The sequence below is a fragment of the Sphaerodactylus townsendi genome, linkage group LG11 (assembly GCF_021028975.2).
Source record: "Sphaerodactylus townsendi isolate TG3544 linkage group LG11, MPM_Stown_v2.3, whole genome shotgun sequence".
NCBI lineage: Eukaryota > Metazoa > Chordata > Lepidosauria > Squamata > Sphaerodactylidae > Sphaerodactylus > Sphaerodactylus townsendi.
This window is the reverse complement of record NC_059435.1, coordinates 58,269,611-58,287,676: the sequence shown is the minus strand read 5'-3', so window position 1 is coordinate 58,287,676 and position 18,066 is coordinate 58,269,611. Positions and strand designations below refer to the sequence as shown.

General features: G+C 44.0%; 3 protein-coding genes across 14 annotated transcripts in view; 2 read left to right on the top strand and 1 right to left on the bottom strand.

Moving 5' to 3' along the window:
- The window catches only part of ABI1 (abl interactor 1), a 242,457-nt gene that overhangs the window by 89,032 nt on the left and 135,359 nt on the right, over positions 1 to 18,066 (top strand). The gene's annotated exons all lie outside the window — the stretch shown is intronic.
- LOC125440899 (protein adenylyltransferase SelO-like) lies at positions 891 to 10,752 on the top strand. Its single transcript, XM_048510995.1, has 6 exons — positions 891 to 976; positions 4,596 to 4,678; positions 5,563 to 5,642; positions 8,679 to 8,722; positions 10,119 to 10,198; positions 10,387 to 10,752. Exons 3-6 carry the CDS (start codon positions 5,620 to 5,622, stop codon positions 10,507 to 10,509), a joined length of 270 nt encoding a protein of 89 aa, XP_048366952.1. The 5' UTR covers positions 891 to 976; positions 4,596 to 4,678; positions 5,563 to 5,619; the 3' UTR covers positions 10,510 to 10,752.
- LOC125440894 (amyloid beta precursor protein binding family B member 1 interacting protein) overlaps positions 12,338 to 18,066 on the bottom strand; it is a 198,855-nt gene continuing 193,126 nt past the window's right edge. For all 4 annotated transcript variants that reach the window (XM_048510981.1, XM_048510980.1, XM_048510979.1 and 1 more), the window contains exons 13-14: positions 16,659 to 16,750; positions 12,338 to 14,654 (exon numbers count right to left, since the gene is read on the bottom strand). In XM_048510981.1, coding sequence (XP_048366938.1) covers positions 14,100 to 14,654; positions 16,659 to 16,750 — 647 coding nt within the window. In that variant the 3' untranslated portion in view covers positions 12,338 to 14,099. The remainder of the gene's footprint in view (positions 14,655 to 16,658; positions 16,751 to 18,066) is intronic.

Below are 18,066 nucleotides of genomic sequence, written 5' to 3'. Positions count from 1 at the left end.
GAACATCTGGAGAGCCGCAGGTTCCCTACCCCTGAGCTAGCCTAAACAACGGAGAGGCCGATATGTCCTAATTTGGTGGAAACATGGTAACAACTTGGACCCTGCTTGTTTAAACAGCGGTGACATCAGCACATTAATGTGAAAGGAAATTATGGGAAGAAGAAAAAGCAAAGTTTGCAAAATGATACACTTTTTTTGTATTGTCAAAGGCTTTCACGGCCAGATTCAACTAGTTCTGGTGGGTTTCCTGGGCTGTGTGGCCGTAGTCTGGTAGATCTTGTTCCTAACATTTCACCTGCATCTGTGGCTGTGACTTTTCTGTGTCATCTGTGACTTTTCTCTGTGATACACCTCTGAAGATGCCAGCCACAGATGCAGGCGAAACGTTGGGAACAAAATCTACCAGACCACGGCCGCATAGCCTGGAAAGCCCATCACAACCATACACTTTTTTGTTCCAATAATACACTTTTCACTTACAAAGTAAATTACAAACAGTGAGACCTGTGAATTCTATGCAAGTCTTCCTGTTGTGTTTCAGCATTTCACATCATCTTTTCACAGCGCTTCTCAGATTCTTGAGGGATACCCCGATCAGTATTATAAACGGTATGCCAGTTGTTACAATTTCTCTTTCATGATAAGGTGTACGTGTAAAATATTTGAAAGAAATTTGCAGTTTTGTCATGCTCAGTACTTTTGTTATTCTCAGTTTTACAGAATTATTCAGAGCAAAACTGGGCCTCCTGGGCAGTAGTGATGACGATGACTATCTGATTGCATTCCTTTTAAAGGTGAGTTTCTTTCTTTGGCCAATTAGTTGAGCTGCTGTTCAGTCGCTGCCAAAAGGTGAAACTGATCAAAATCTGTTTATGTTTATTAGCTCATGGAAGATGTGAAAGCTGACTTTACAATGACATTTCGGCAACTTGGTGAGATTTCATTAGCCAGTTTGAAGGACTTTAGGATTTCTCAGGTATTGATGCACAGTGTTTTAGGAGAGTGTGAATGGTCTTAACTAAACCAAAAAGTGGTGTGGGGTTGATCCTGAGAAGTAGAAAAAATTGATACAACTTTTAAAAAATTATACTCCTCAACCTTAAAGAAGTGAATTACCCGGTGGTGTTTCATGGCCCCTGCCAGTTTCTTTCTTTCTTTCTTTCTTTCTTTCTTTCTTTCTTTCTTTCTTTCTTTCTTTCTTTCTTTCTTTCTTCCTTCCTTCCTTCCTTCCTTCCTTCCTTCCTTCCTTCCTTCCTTCCTTCCTTCCTTCCTTCCTTCCTTCCTTCCCTCCCTTCCTTCCCTCCCCTCCTTCCTTCCTTCCTTCCTTCCTTACTTCCTTCCTTCCTTCCTTCCTTCCTTCCTTCCTTCCTTTCCTTTCCTTCCTTTCCTTTCCTTTCCTTTCCTTTCCTTCCTTCCTTTGAATGGGAAAGTATGTTCTTCCTGATGATATTTAACTTAAGTATAGATTTATCTTCTTTGCTTTTTCTAAGCATGGTGTCATGCTTAATGAAGCTGCCTCCCGCAGTTTATTTGTACGCCTGTTTTGGGGTATGTTCAACGCCTGCACTGGATTGTAGCCAGCATGAAGTAGTGTTTAGAGTGTCGGATACAGGTTTGAATCCCTGCTGTGACATGGAAGCTTGATGGATGACCTTGGGCTAGTCATTTTCTCTCAACCAAACCTACTTCATATAGTTATTCTTGGGAGGATTAATGGAGGAGGAGAGAACCATGTAAGTCACTTTTGGAGAAAGTGGGATATTAATGAACTATATAAATAAATACTTAATAAAACACTTGTTTATATAAACGTTTGCACTCCCAATGTTTCTAATGTCGCTAGTGAGCCTGGCGTACCTTCTAGCCTCGACTGCTGAGTCTGTCATAGCTCCTAGCTTCTCCCACCATCCCCAGGTCCACCACAGCTCCCCAACTGTTGTCTGACAGCAGAGGAGGTATGTGCATTGTCTGCACACGCACAAACATTATTGTTTGGGGGGAATTAAAAACCCCAGTCTCCCAATGTATTTTTAATGTTTTCAGATTTTTTTGCATACCACATCTCCGTGTTTGCAGAACTATCTGTTTTTGTCATTGAGGGCCCAATCTGGGTATCCGCATATGGATTTAGGTATCCGCATATGGGCTTTCCCATGGTTACTAGATATATGATAGAACTGTATCCATACTTCCCTGTTCTGTAGTTATTGCGTCAGCAAATGAAGAGGAATTGCATTTGCTATGGAACCTCCGTGTGGGAGCTTCCTATCCATCAACCTCCATTTTCCCTCCATTTTTTTCCATGTTACACCACCGGAGTGCTTTTTGAAGACTCTAAAATCAATAGTTTTATAGCTGTCATCTTTCTTTTTTACAAGCCTTCTGGTGGAATGGTAGGGAAAATGGCAGCCACAAGGGATTGTTGGAAGGAAAATGGAGTTTATGAGGGCAGGGTCTTTGGAAATGGTCACTTTTCTATCCAGACTGTTGACTAATGAGGTTGATCTGAATTCTTTTGGGAAAAAAATCATAGTAAATCATGTTTCAGAAGGAGTGTGGTGAGGTTGGGGAAAACCTGGAAAATGGATTGCCCAAAGAAGAGCACTGCAGTTAGAATACAAAGGTTAAAAAAAGTCCATGTGGAAGCAGCTTATGACTGAGTTTTTGTAAAACAGCTGCCCATTCCAGTATGCCTTTTAAATTCTGTTTCCATATCAGCAAAGCATTCAGGACTTTGATAGAATTCCATGTCAAGACAATGAGGGAAAAACAGTATTTGCAACGATCACAATTGCACTACAGCAGTTGCAAAGGCGCTGAGAACTAATTTTTGTTAAACCAGTCGGTCCTGTAACCTGGCATAGAAGAAGAAGAGTTTGGATTTATATCCCCCCTTTCTCTCCTGTAGGAGATTCAAAGCGGCTTACAATCTCCTTGCCCTTCCCCCCTCACAGCAAACACCCTGTGAGGTGGGTGGGGCTGAGAGAGCTCTGAAAAGCTGTGACTAGCCCAAGGTCACCCAGCTGTCGTGTGTGGGAGTGCACAGGCTAATCTGAATTCCCCAGATAAGCCTCCACAGCTCAAGCGGCTGAGTGGGGAATCAAACCTGGGTCCTCCAGATTAGAATTCACCTGGTCTTAACCACTACGCCACTGCTGCTAATGCATCCTGAACGTCACTGCTCCTGAACAGACAGCATTGATCTTGATAAAACAGTGAACTGGTTCAGTGTGAGGCATCTTCAGATATGCGTGCGCTAGAACGATCTGTGTACTTTGGGAAGGTTCATGCACATCATGTTCAGTTAATATAAATACATTACTAGCTTGTTCTGACTGAGAAGGAATTGAAGAAACTTGCTGATGGCATCTAAGCTGTAGTGTGTCATTCAACGAGAGACAACCATAACCACTGGACACAGTCCCAGATAAGAACAGGTTGGAAATGCCTGATGTAATGTCTTGCACTTAAAGAAAAAAACACCTTTAAAGTTAGAATTTGATACATACAGAAAAATAAGTTTAGCTCTTGTGTATGTGCAAGCAATTTAGCGGCGTATGTTCCCTTGTCAGATCATTTTTATTTCTTTCCATAGAGAGTCAGTGGCCAAAATCCAGAGGCAAATATTGCAGTAACCATAAACAGATTCATATTTTTCTTTGCTGGCAGACATAAATAGCCTTTTTCCCTCATGTATTCCACAGCTGTGGATTTGCATGCTTTCCTCTTACTTAAACATAAACTTCTATAGTATCTCTTGCTTTCATGTGTTTTTTATTGTGAGAAAAACTGTTTTGTGGCATTTTCCCTCTGTACCAAGTTTCCAGCGGCCATATAGAGAGGCAAAGACCCAAGTTCTTGGCTTGAAAGACATGTTGTTTGTAGCGTATTGGCTTGTGTTTTCACACTGAGATCTAACAATCAAAACAGCACTGGCAAGCAGCCTCTTGATTTGGATTTCCGATTCTCAGCCTTGGTCCTTATCTCTTCCTGAAGAGTTTGAGATATGAAAGCAAGTGTGATTATCTTGATTTATATGGGTCTGTTTAACGTTACTGGCTTCTTTTTGAAAAGGCAAAACCTATTTATTTGCAGCTGGTGAACAGTCAGTGTTAAAAGTTATGCACATTTTGCTGTTTGCCTCTTTTTGTTTCTTCCCACTTAATTGTTGGCCAATTTATGTATCTGGAAAGTAGCTGGAAAGAAGTAGTTAGACTTCCTGTTCGTGAAAATTAGAAATTCTCTCTCTCTTTCCTTTCTTAACTTTTCTCTCTCAGCTGCGAAGCTCACTGAGGCCCCTTCCGCACATGCAGAATAATGTACTTTCAATCCACTTTCACATCTGTTTGCAAGTGGGTTTTGCTATTCCGCATAGCTGCAAAGTGCACTGGAAGTGGATTGAAAGTGCATTATTCTGCATGTGCAGAAGGGGCCTATGTGATTGTGGTCCACAGCCATCACTCTTTTTCTCATCCTATGAAGTTGCTATATAGGTTCAGGCCAGCCTCCTTTCCTGATGATGTCACGGGGTAAGTGCTGCAATGCCTGTCTGCCCTGCCACGGCATGGCTAAAAGCCCACTTCTGCCCTTACCAGGACTGAAGCCGGGGACTCCTTCCTGAGCAGCAACTGTGGCCGCGCTGATTCACAGCCGCTCTTTGCTATGAGGATATCAACATGTATGTCTCTTGAGCTTCTTGGAGAAAATATAGGATAAAAAGTAATAAACAATGACAATGGAAATTGAATATATGGATACATTTTCCTAGATGCTCCCTCCCCCCGCCCCCAAGCTACAGATCTTGCAGTCTCTTAGGCCTTGTAAGGTATTGGTTGAGCATCCAAGTAGTTTGGCCTGCAGAATGATGGGCCAAGGAGTTTCATGGCTGAGTTGGGATTAGAACCAAGGTCTGTCTGGTCATAGTCCAGTGCTAACCGCTATTTCAGAGCAACTATCAATCAGGGCTTTTAATATCCAGTTTCATTTATACTAATGTCCCATTCAGCATACACTGTAGTTGTAGGGCTTTAAAAAGCATTACATTTCTTATAGGCAGCCTATAACGAGAACTGTTAAAGCAGTACTTGATGACCAGCAGAAAACATGAAATCCTCAATCCTGGATTTTAGTTGGATCAAAAGAGTGGACATTTGCAAAGAAGCAAAGTGCTTAATCCAAAGCCCAGCCTCTGATTTTTATGTGCAACTTATTTCCTGGAAGCAAACTTTAAACTCACCTTTCCTGTCTGTTGCTTCATCTCTTCCAAATCTCTTGTTCCTGCATTTAAGCAAGCACAGGATTAGAATCCTGTTTCTTGGTGAACATCTTGTTCATAGATTACAGAAGTGCTTTTCTACGCCTGCCTGTTTTCTCTCTGTTTTTCACAACACTGACAAGGAAGGTAGAAAGAGGAGTCAGCATTGTTGTAGCTTAAACCATAAAAAAGCCGTGTATGTTTATTTTCACCTCCTGAACATCATGAAGTGATATAATTTACAGAGGTGAAATACTCATTTTAATTTTTTTTCAAGTAACATGATGCATTCACTTCTTTTCATGCAGGAATTCTGGGCTCTGCAGGACATCGCTAAGCACAACCTTTTTCCCAGTTGGATTTCTATGTATCTCTTGAGATTACAAAGGTAAATTTCAGTCATGTCAATTTTAGAATGCTGCATGTATGCATTTGCAGATGGGGGTGGGGGGGAGAGGAAAGCAAGTGTCATTGCCCCCGCTCCCCCTGATATTTCAGAACTAAATCCTCTGGGCTTTCTTTTATATGATAAATTCCAGGGATGTAACTGTTATTTAAAATAACCAATCCTGTGGAATCTTAAAAATGATGGGATTTATTGTGCCATGAGCTTTTGTGAGCATGAATCTGTTTCAACAGATGCATGGAGTATTATGGACAGAGGTACATGCAAAGCTAGAAACAGCGGAAGAGGAGAGTGTGGGAGTTATTAGAAAGAAAGGCCAGAAGTGTGTTTCCTAAGAGGGTGTGTAACATGTGGCATGCAAATGAAAACACGTTTCTGTCAGAAGAGTTAAGGATCTAATCAGAGTCACTCTGATGAATGGATGAGTCTGAATTGTACACATAAATCTGTAAGGAGGGAGCAATTATTCCTGAGTCTCCCTTTGAAACTCTTCCTTAACTCAGTTACCAGGTAAGCTGAAATACATTCTCACTACATGCATTTAAGGTGTAATGAATCCCAAGCTTTGTTCAGTGAGTCATAATGTGATCCTGTTCTTGGTTAAAAAGTGGGCTTGGTAAAATTAAGGAGATTCCACTTAGCATATCTCAGTGTCTGCAGTAAACATTCCTTGGTATTTTTATTTATTATTTAGTTCAATTTATACCCTGCTCTTTCCCAGCTTTCAACAATACAACATTGCGCAATTTGAATACATAAATACATTAAAATCCCAATAATGAAAACTGAAAACTTAATGACACCAAATGCAGTGAGGGGCCCACTTATAAGGAAGAGACAAGATAATCAATTAGAGATATTACAGTGATACATACATAAGGAAAAGTCGTAATGCTATAGAATAGATAATTCATTTGTTCTCCAAGCCTTGGCAACAAGCATTTACAAATTCTAAAACAAATAACAATAACAATTCCTCCGACTTGGAGTTCCTTTGCCATCTAGGGGACCCACTTTTTGTTTTTGTTTTCCCCCTCTTTCTGGGAGGGTTTTAATTGGGGTTTATTGCTGACGCCATCTTTGTTAATTACTGCTGTGTTTTAATCTAATTTAATCTATTTTAATGGGGTTTTGTTGTATATGCTGTATGAGGAAATTATGTTGTGCATCGCCCAGAGTCCTCTGGGGGTAGGGCGGTATACAAAACCAATAAATAAATAAATAAATAAATAAATACATACATACATACATACATACATACATACATACATACATACATACATACATACATACATACATACATACATACATACATAATTAATGCCTCATGGTTGTGCCTACTTTTAAGCTTGACTGAGAATCACCCTTGGGACAATACATGCACCAATCTGTATACAAAGATATGAGAGACATTCTTAGCCTGCATAGTGATGCTGCGCATTAGCAAGCCTTGTGCTTCAGCCACTTTGCTACAAACACTGCTGCCGCCACCTCTTGAGTCCCCTCTTCCTGTGGAGGGACAACGTGTCATGACCTGCCACCACTTGTCCAAGACAGGAGATTGTGCTGCTCTCCCATCTCAGGCACTTGCCTGGAAAGTGCTTTCATTCCCAGCAGCAGTAGGTTGTGGAAGGGCAGGGATGGGACAGGCAGGCAGGCAATCAGGAGGAAAAGCCCTTGCCTTCATCATACTCTCCCTCATTGCTTGCTAACCTGCTCCTTGCTTTAGCCTCTGTTACAGCAGTTTTTGAAGTGGACATGGCTTGTCTAAAGCCCCCAACAGGAGAAAAAGACACCAACAGTCAAGCATTTGATTTACTGATACATTCCAGTCACATATTTTATTTATTCAGCAGGGTCTTTCTATGTTGCTTTTTCACCTTGAAAGGACCCAAAGTGGGTTTCAGAAATTTCTGGGCTAGCGTAAGCAATCTCCCTCTCCAAAGACAAACATGTCCCGGGCACTCAGTGACTGTCGTGGGCCCAGTGATGTAGCTATAGATTTTTTATAAGGTGGGTTTGGGGGTGTGGCCATGCCCCCCGCACCTCTGGGGCATGGCCATGCCTCCCCAAGCTCCACCCCCCACCTCAGTGCTCTGACGTTGGGGTTGGCAGTCTCTTCTCCCCCGAGGGGAGCGAAGAAGGGACTGCTGGCTGGGAGCCCAACTGGTTGGGCTGGGGCCGGGGGGGGGCGGGCGAGGGGGAGAGGAGGTGGGGAGCGGGGGGGGCGGACGAGGGGGAGAGTAGGTTCGGACATGTAATGGGGGGTTTGAACCCGTGAACCCCCCCCCCTTACCTATGTCTTTGCGTGGGCCCTGGGCTGTGAGATGAAGGCTAAGGAGCTATGACTATAGCCACCCAGGCTTAAATACCTGCAGAGCAACAAAGGAAAAAACAAAGTCATCCTGGGTGGTACTCCACTGATGCCGGCAGACACAGTTCCTCTCCCCCCTCCCCCTGCCACTCCACTGATGCTGGCAAACACAGTCCCTCTTCCCCCACTGACATTATATATTAAGGAGAGCTCAAAGCACATTCGTAAAGTTGAGAGCCTCTTAATAGACATCTGTGTTTGTCTTTAGTTGCACTTACAAAGGATCCCGTGTCCAAGAATATGTTCATTGGATTATGTTCCCCACCACACAAAAAAGTGTTTTTAAAGTTCACTGCCCCTTTGTGATCAGTGTGTGTGTATGTATGAAAATGTTTTACATTGTTAGAAATAACTTACATAACATGAAAACTCTCTCTGAAAGAATTCCTGTGCAAAATGGCTAAATATCTAAATTAGTAAATACTGTGGACGAGTGCTGTGTTCCCCTTTATATTAACAGAGTTACTGTGATGTCTTGCTATTGACGTTGAGTATTTCACTAGCGGTGCTGTCTTGTTAGGAACAGGACTGAATGATAATAGTTAAATATAGAAAGATTTTATGTCCAAAGTCTTAATAAGAAAAAGTCAGTGGAAAACAAGAGGCACCAAATGTATGTCGTCGTTTCGATGTGTATTCTGTAGGAACGCAGGAGATTCAGAAGCTGACCGAAAAAGAAGAATGGCCAGTAAGTCAAATCAGGAGTCTTCCCCGCCCCCCTTTTAAGAAAATCTAAATGTTGACAAAGGTAGTATATCTGTGTCTTTTTTGGAAAGCTGTCTGCTTGTGTAAGCCATACTTTGAGGTAATTGAAAAATTAGCATTGAAATCTTCAATCAGCTGTAAAAATACCATCATAGTATTAGACTCTTAACGCAGTTGACCCTAGGGCTGTGGTGGCGAACCTATGGCACTCCAGATGTTCATGGACTACAATTCCCATCAGCTTGCCCAATTGGCCATGCTGGCAGGGGCTGATGGGAATTGTAGTCCATGAACATCTGGAGTGCCATAGGTTCGCCACCACAGCCCTAAGAGATATCAAAAGGCAGAGTTGCCTTTCATTACTAAAAATTATTAAACTACCTTCCTTCCTTCAAGTATAACAGCAGATAATTTGGCAAGAACAGGAAGGTATATATTCATGACAGTCTGACAGAAGTACAGAATATGGCTAGAATTGAGTTCCTGATGCACTTTTCTTTTTTTAAACGTGGAACCAAATAGAAAATAAAGGAATATTTATTCATGATCCCTTAACTATTCATATTGGTGGTAAAAGGGCAGCCAAATACCGATGATTAATTCCTTGAAGCTGGAAAGTGCCCCTCATCAAATATGGTATGATTTAAGCAGAGGTGGAGTGCTCATGGAGACACCCCTCCCCTTGGCTCAGCCCCACCAGGCTGCTCCTTCATCCAGCAGAGCCTCTGGAACCGAAGGAGCAGCCTGGCGGGGCCGGGCCAAGGGGCAGCCCGGCTAAGGTAAGTGGGGGGGGGGGGGAAGCACCCGGAGCAGTTGTTGCCCTGGGTGTCGTCCCCCCCACCTCTGGATTTAAGTAGTGAAGCTGATTAAACCTTTAAGCAATCTTTCAATTATTACTTACAAAGGGAGGAACTGGTATTGATGCTGAAATTGCCATTTTTAATTACGGAGGAAATTGACATCTTACTCTTGTCTTACTATCAGCCTGGCGCTCAGTAATTAAAGTCTGGATCTGGTTGCAAGTGTCTCCACTGCTTTTACAATTCAGAGAAAGCCCCTGTTGTAACTGTCGTTCTGGTGGCTAGACGGTGATTGTTGTTTTATTTTCAGCCTGGCAAAGCCCTAAGGAGAGGCATTTAAACTTCCTTTTAATTAGACATTGGATTCTTCCTCCATTTGTTCTTCCCCTTTTTCTTCAAAGCAGCTTAAGTTGCTTTCCTCTCCTCCGTTTTATCCTTGCAGCCTGGTAAGTTTGGTTAGGCCGGGAATGTGCCCAAGGTCAGTATCTGTAGCAGAGTGGGGATTCGAACTTGGGTCCCCCAGATCCTAGTCCAGCACTCTAACCACTACACCACACTGATTTTTCATTTGGTTCACAGGTGTTAACCCAAGGTACGTGCTCAGGAACTGGATGGCAGAGTCGGCTATTCGGAAGGCTGAAAGGAATGATTTTTCTGAGGTAAGAGGGTTGTTATGTGCTGTCCTGTTTGACTTTTTATGCTTCACTGACTAAAGTTACCTTCACAGCAGGCCGAGCAACCATGAACTGTTCAGTGCCCTGGTTTAAGTGTGTGTTGTGTGGCCCATCTGAGAGCGGTGGCTGGGCTTTGTGGCGGGTTCGGTATTTTTGCATTCCTTTGTTTTCAGGTTTGGCTCCTGCAGCAGGTTTTGCAGCGCCCCTTCCAGATGCAGACTATGGCAGAGAGAGCTGGGTATGCCCAACGTCCCCCGCCCTGGGCCAAAGAGATCAAAGTCAGCTGTTCATCTTGATGATGAAGAGAATCTGCTCCAAGATGACAGGAAAGGCCGATGCTCAGACAAGATCACAGCATCACCAGCAGACACCAGTCTTGACTTGGTTTGGTTTTGCTCTGTTGCTACTTTTGTGTCTGCACTTGGCCAGAACAGAGTGGGAGACTCACAAGCAGGGTGTAACAGTTTAAAAAAAGGTTTATTGCTAGAAGAATTGAGACCCTAACTCCTCCCTGGGTCTGACTAAAATAAAGTACTTGCTTGACTGGAACAACTTGACCCTTGAGACTTTTATTCTTTCTTGACTTCTTCCAAGAAAGTCCACTTTGTCTGTGCTTTCTCTTGGTTCCTTCAGTGTCCTTTATCTGGATTCTACTTTCTGTTAACACCTTGGACTTAATTCTCTATACTTTATACACCTTAGATGTAAGAGATATTGCAGCCTTCCAACTCTGCTGGCACCTTAGACTAACTGAACTAAACAGGGGCACTATTGGGTAATGAAAGGAAGACTGCCTCTAGGGGAATTTCTTAAAGGGACAGGGTCTGACTAAAGTTCCCTCCCTTAGAACACTATAGAAAAGAACTAAACCCATACTAGCTATAGGGACAACTGAGACTTAATAAGAAAATTATAAGAGCTTCTCTAGGGGCATGACACATGCCCCGCCCCCGCCCCCTCTTATTTCACCCTGTAGCCTTTATATCTTTCTGCCCACTCAGTATTCCTGAGATCATCTGCCTCTTGTTCTGTTTGCCCTGGTACCAGTTGGTCTCTCCTAACTGGCTCCCCCTTCTTGGTCAGGAACATCTTCCTTTTCTCCCAGAAAATCCTTCCTTGTTTATCCCATTAAATGAAACACTCTGAAGATACAGAAGAGGATTTTATTTAGAAGCTGGCTCTGAACACTGTCAAAATGAACAGTGGAAATGCAAGGTGAACCATAAATGATAAAAGAATGGCAAGGGGGAAATCTGCATAAATATTCAGGTATCTCAAAGATCTTTGGGGCAAATATCTCTAGGTGCTACTTAAAAACAGCTGAAAACTTCGCAAACAGATGGGAACTGTAACTACTTCCTGTTTCCAATAGAATTACAATGCCATCCCTTAGAAGCCCTTTGGTCAATGGGTTTAGAAAGGCTTAATTCTGCTCAAGATGGCACTGTTACTGTAGCATTAAACCAGATAAATAACATCTGCAAGCAATCCATCTTTTTAAAAGGTTTGTTAAACAGGCTGGATGAACATATGTCAGGAGTGCTTTGATTGTGTGTTCCTGCACGGCAGGGGGTTGGACTTGATGTCCCCTATGGTCTCTTCCAACTCTATGATTCTACCTCTGAAAATAACAAATAAACAGGAGCTGCTAGCTTCAAAACCACAGGGACGACATAAGTATTGCATATGTTAGACAAAATAGAACATGTATGTTTAACCCTTTTAAATCTCCAAATACTATTTACGTTCTAAAGAGAAAAAAACCCCAAAATTAATGGTGTTATTAGAAACACCCCCCCCCCCAAAAAAAAACTTAATGTTGTTACTTTAGAATAGCACTTGGATATTTTGCTGTCAGGGTTAGGAGCAGTTTGAGTACTGGGGGTGGTGGTGGTGGTACCCTGGGAATGATGTCCTCAATGCAGCTCTCCCAGCAGGAAACAGGATACAGTCATACCTCGGTTTTAATCCGTAATCCATCCAGATTACCTTGGTGAAAACCGAAACCGACGAAAACCAAGGCTACACCGCTTCCAGCAGGCGTTAAAATACAAAACAGCGTGAAGTAACCCTTACGCAAAAATTGCCGTACATTTTAAATCTGCTAATTTTGCATCTACTGTCGAAAACCGAAGGCAACAAACGGCTGGATCCCATTGGCAAAACCTAAAACCCAACGATTTCCGAAGGCGACGAAAACTGAGGTATGACTGTAATGGCTACCAATCTTGATCCTCCTTGATCTCAGATTGCAAATGCCTTAGCAGACCAGGTGCTCAGGAGCAGCAGCAGCAGAAGGCCATTGCTTTCACACCCTGCATGTGAGCTCCCAAAGGCATCTGGTGGGCCACTGCGAGTAGCAGAGAGCTGGACTAGATGGACTCTGGTCTGATCCAGCAGGCTAGTTCTTATGTTCTTATGTAATCTCAGAGGTCACAGCAACTCTGCTGGAGCTACCAGGACATTTTCCTACTGCCTGCTGAGAGCCAGTTGAGTGGCTATGGGTGGTAATGAATTGCTGTGCAAATGGTGACTTGTCAACTTTTGTTTCTTGCCCATTTGTTCTGTTGGGCAGGCAGGTAGCAGCAGCAAGTTGTTCCCTCTTGCTTTCCCAACCATGACAGGTTGTTATATATTGGCGAAGGCTTTCACAATCAGAATCAGCTGACTGTTGTGGGTTTTCCAGGCTGTGTGGCTGAGGTCTGTTAGTTTTTGCTCCCCATGTTTAGCCTGCATTTATGGCTGGCATCTTCAGAGGCATGTCATAGTAAGATGTGTTTCTCTCCGTGGCGTAGCGTGGAATGATTGTGTGGTGGAGTGTGTGTTTTGTCCACCTCACAGGTGGAAGAGGGGCGAGTTGCATCTGTTTTGGACTCCATGCGGACACATGCAAATGCACCTCTCCCTCTTCCCACCACACAACCACTCTACACTGTGCCCCAGAGAGAAATACATCTTACCATGACATGCCTCTGAAGGTCCCAGCCATAGATGTAGGTGAAATGTTAGCTGCAAAACCTATGAATTACCTCGGAAAACCCTCAACAGACCATGATCACACACCTTGGAAAACCCTCAACAGAATGCGAAAGGTTAACTCAATGGTAAGTACATGATTGGCCATAAAGCCAAGAAGCTGAAGCTTGGCCCAGGCTGCTCCCTCACTCCAGAAGCAGTTGGGGAAGGGGAGGTAGGAGCAGTGTAAGGCCAATGGGTGGGACTGATCTATTAAGGGGGCCCAGTCCTTGTTGCTGCTGTGATGGAGGCCCATTGAAGCAACTTGTCAGGAGGCAGCAAGGGGCCCTCAGAAGCTGCCGGAGATTGTCAGGCTGAGGCTAGACCTGACCTGTCATTTCAGACAGAGATAACAGCTGGGACAACTTTCAAACAGCCGTGCTTGTTTCTGCATATCGCTTTGCTCATCCACCCTCCAGGCAAGGCCTTATGCACTGCTAAAGTGGACTGCTTAATCTACTAAAAGAGGCTTGGGGGAAATGGTGAAGGAAGCTTCATAGAACCATAAAAGTTGGAAGGGGCCATATGGGCCATCTCTGCCAACAAGGTCGCTACAGCCTACCAGGATGACAAGGTCGCTTCTGCCTTCAGGTCGCTACAGTCTACCAGGACGACCCTTCTGAAATCTGCAGGTTCGGAGGACTTTTTTGTGCTTCAGGTTGTGCATTACTTCTGTATTGAACAAGGAGCATGGGAAACCACTCTCACTTCAAGTCTGTTGGGCAGGGGAAAGATAGTGCTTCAGGACGTGCTGGGATGATTTATTCCTTTGGACCTCCAGGAAACCTTCCAGTCTCTTTCCTCCAGACCACCCACTCCACAATCTCTCTCTCAAGTAAAGCCATGCCCCAGTGTTGAAAACCTGTTTGCTTCATGATGTCTCACCCCTTTTCTTTTGTAAAGCTTTCATTAAATCAGACATGAAGTCTCCTTGTCCAGCTGCATCCCCAGTCGGATGGGGTTCACTTTGTTCGTTCTCTTCTCCCTGGACCGTGCTGGCTTCTCGTCTTCTAGGAGGGGGAGGAACAATCTTCTTTCGGACTGGAGGGGGGAGTGCGGGGGCGGAGACTGAGGGGGGAGGAGGGGGAGGTAGGTCTGGATTACCATTAGTAGAGGAAGGGGGTGGTGGAGGCACAAAATCGGGAGGAGCTTCATAGAAGTCAGGAGGGGGCGGGGGCAAATCTGCCAGGTCAGGGGGCAGGGGTATCAGTTCAGGGGGTGGTGGAAATTCCGCCATGTCTGTTGTGAAAGCTGTGCTCAGCCTCTCCGGACTCGCGGACATCAGCGACGAGGTTGGAATGGCAGAAGATCTTCTTTGAGGAGGGCGGGGTGGCTGCTTCACCACAGGTTTACGCTGTTGCTTCAGTTGTGGCGCAGCAGGCAGCGGCCCTGGAGTGGCGTTGCGGATGCTGCCTGATTTATTAGCCTGTTGACGAAAGAAACAACTGACTGGCGCATAGAATGAGAACTCTGCATAAAAATCAAATTAGTGGTCTCTGGAGTACAGAATTCATAGGAGGAACGCATGCCCAGGAAGTCCTCACTCTTTCCGTGTTCTGCCATAAAACCCAAGAGTCGGTAAAAGCAGATGCAGTCCGACCTGACTCTAGATTGGTCTGCTGAAGCCAAATATTGCAAGGGCTTCTCTCATGAGCTCACTATTATCTGTTTTACAAATCTGAATCTGACCATCAGCTGTAACTACTGTATTTGTATAGTCCTGGGGTATCAAACATGTGGCCCAGGGGCTGGATCCAGCCCTTGAGAGGGCTTGTTAGGCCTACTGCAGGATTGCCAGTCCAGACCCCCCCCCTTCCCCCAGGGCTGTTCTGGGACCAGCCTAGGCAGCCCCCCTCCCCCCCCGGAGCCCAGCCCAACCAAGTCACATTTATGTCATATCTGTCCCTTTTAACAAATGAGTTTGACATTCCTGGTGTAGTCTGTGTAGATGAAGGGTGCAATTTGCCCTTGGACAGACCAGGACTTCTAGGCCTTTCCCCCTCCACATTCCTTTGTACCTGAAGACTGGAAACTATTAACCTTGAGTACACAGACACCACCGACGGATGAAACACTGGGTCTCATCCAAAGCATCCATCACACAAGTTGTAGGGAAATGAAATCTAGACTAGCAGTTCATTAGATCCCTGTTTGCTGTGCTCCAGCCGAATATTAGTTCAGCTTGGAATCCAGCCTTGCCTTTGCTAGACTTTGCTTTTCAGATGAAAAGAGTGCCAGCTGGCAACCTGACAAGCATGCTTTCCTTTCATTCGTGGGTAGGCAGCTGGTGGCTGTTAATAGTTACTGCAAAGGCACCAACGGGGGCGGGGGTGGGGGGTGGGGGGTGGGGTCTGCAACTAACCCCCAACTATGGTGTAAGCAATGCAAATACTGGTTTTCTTGTTGCTGTGGATTTTAACCTGATCTTTCTTATACTATATGAAAGCCAGTGTGCTATACAGACTTTTCTAAATAAATGGAAGTGTGTAATCACTGAACAATAGTTTATACAAATACGTGCCCTGATCTGGATGGGCCAGGCTAGCCTGATCCCATCAGATCTTAGAAGCTTAGTTGGGGGTCAGCCCTGGATGGGAGACCACCAGAGAAGTCCACAGGTGGTCAATGGCAAACCACCTCTGTTTTTCTCTCTTTCCTTAAAAACCCTGTGGGGTTGGCTGTGACTTGTTAGCACGTTCCACCACTACTTATCAACTTACCGACATATACAACCTCTACTTGTTAGTGTGCAAACACTCTAGCCATGAAAAGCCTCAGTAACAGTTAATAGAAACATATATAGTGATTAACTTCTGATGAATTTCTTAGCTGGCTGCCTTTATAAAAAGATTGGGACAATTCAGAAGGCACATTAAGTTGGTTCAAAAAACTCTCTTCTGCTAACAGTTCTTCACTGGAGCAAGATCCCTCACTTAGTAGAGAAGAGTCACTGGATGCAAGCCTGTGTAATCATGCTTTCAGAAAACTTTTAATCAAATCACTGAGCTATTCTTAAGATGACAGGGCAACTTCTGGATTAGCAACAAATGTTTAAAAAACAGGAGGTGAGAAAATGCAAAACATTGGCATGTAAGGGGAAAAACAAATTTAATGTTTTGGGGAAAAACCTACAGAAACTTCATGACGAATAGGACTATCAGTAGATATTAGCTATTTTAGCTAAATGTAGCCTCCATACTGTCTCCAAAAAGTGTTATTTATGTGGAAAATGTATGTGATACCTCTCCAAACACTTTTCTCTACCTTTTCTTTACCTTTTGAAGCAGCTCAAAAGCCATAGCATAAAAAGCATCCACAATAAACCATTCAGATAGTGCAACTATAGTCCCCAGAGGCTGGCAAATATGGAAACTGAATTTTATATCCCTTGGCCTGACCCTGCAAAGCAGTTCTTGTGTTTAATTTGTACCTTTGGCATGTCCGTAGGTTTCTCACTCTCTGAAGAATCAGCAGGTGCAGGGACGGTGACTTTGGGTATCTGTCCGTTTGCATGAGTCCTACCTATGATATGAAAAAGGAGGAAAACAGATATGTTCATAATTTGTATAAGTAACCCAAATTTCAGTGAACTAACAACAACAACACCCCCCTACACACACACACACAATTTGGGAAGGCTGATGCAAATGGACAAAATCACATGAACTGGATATACCGATCACTCTAGAATACTATGGTACCCCTTGAAAAGTTCTGTATGTGCCTTTATACAACAGGCTGCACTTCTGGGTCACGGAATAAGGGAAATCAGACCAAATGAACACTTCATGATTTTAGCAAGAAAAACTAAAATCACAGTAATCAAACTTGTGTTTAGTTTGAGCTAGCCTGAAGCTGAATCCTTTCAAAGGTGATTTTATTGGTTTGTTCAGACAAGTGAAGCATATTTTAATCAGAAATACACCTCAGAATATATTCCAAAAGAATCTACTTTCTGTCTAGTATATTTCAGCATCATTTTGATGCAAATGTTAAAATTTCATAAGATGCTTCCGAAACTTCCCACAAACAATTTAGACTAATCTTTTACAATCTCTGTCCTAGATATAATCCCCAAAATTTCCTCTTCCCCTTTAAAACTTGTCTATGAATTTATTTTGTACCAACACCCTTAATACTTTGCTAATGTACTGTCTGATAATTTCTTGGGGGGGAGGGGGACGTGATGGTGGACACCCACAACTTGTTCCCAATTCCATCCCAAGGTCATTGTAGGTGGTGTGCGTGGATGACAGGAAGTGGGCATCTAGGAAGATTTTGGACAACTAGTTAATCTTGCTCCAGGCTTGTGTTTCTTGAACATCAGCCCCCAGGGACGGAACAAGGGGGGAATGCGCCTGGTGCGCTCGTGTGCCCTGCGCCCTCCAAGCCCCCTTAGCACCCCACCCCAGAACGGTTGGTGCATCGCACACACACACACCCGCCCCCGTCCCCTTGGCGCTACGCCTCTGTCAGCCTCTTCATTCATATACCACAAATCCCTTCTGAAATTGGAGAGCCTATGAAAAGCAGTGGTAAAGAAAACTACATATACCACTAGAAATGGAGAAAAGCTTAGGCCTGCCACAAGAGCTGTTTGGATTCTGACCAGAGAGAACTAGGATCAGGGCTGGGACAAAGAGCGGGTTGAAATAAAATCAAACAAAGAAGAGCAACCCTTTAGAGGCCAGCATGTGGTTAAGAATGGCAGCCTCTAATCTGGAGAGTCAGGTCCGATTCCCTACTCCTCCACATGAAGCCTGCTGGGTGACCTTGGACTGACCAAAGTTTTCTCAGACCTCCTTCAGCCCCCCTTACTTCACAAGGTGTTTATTGGC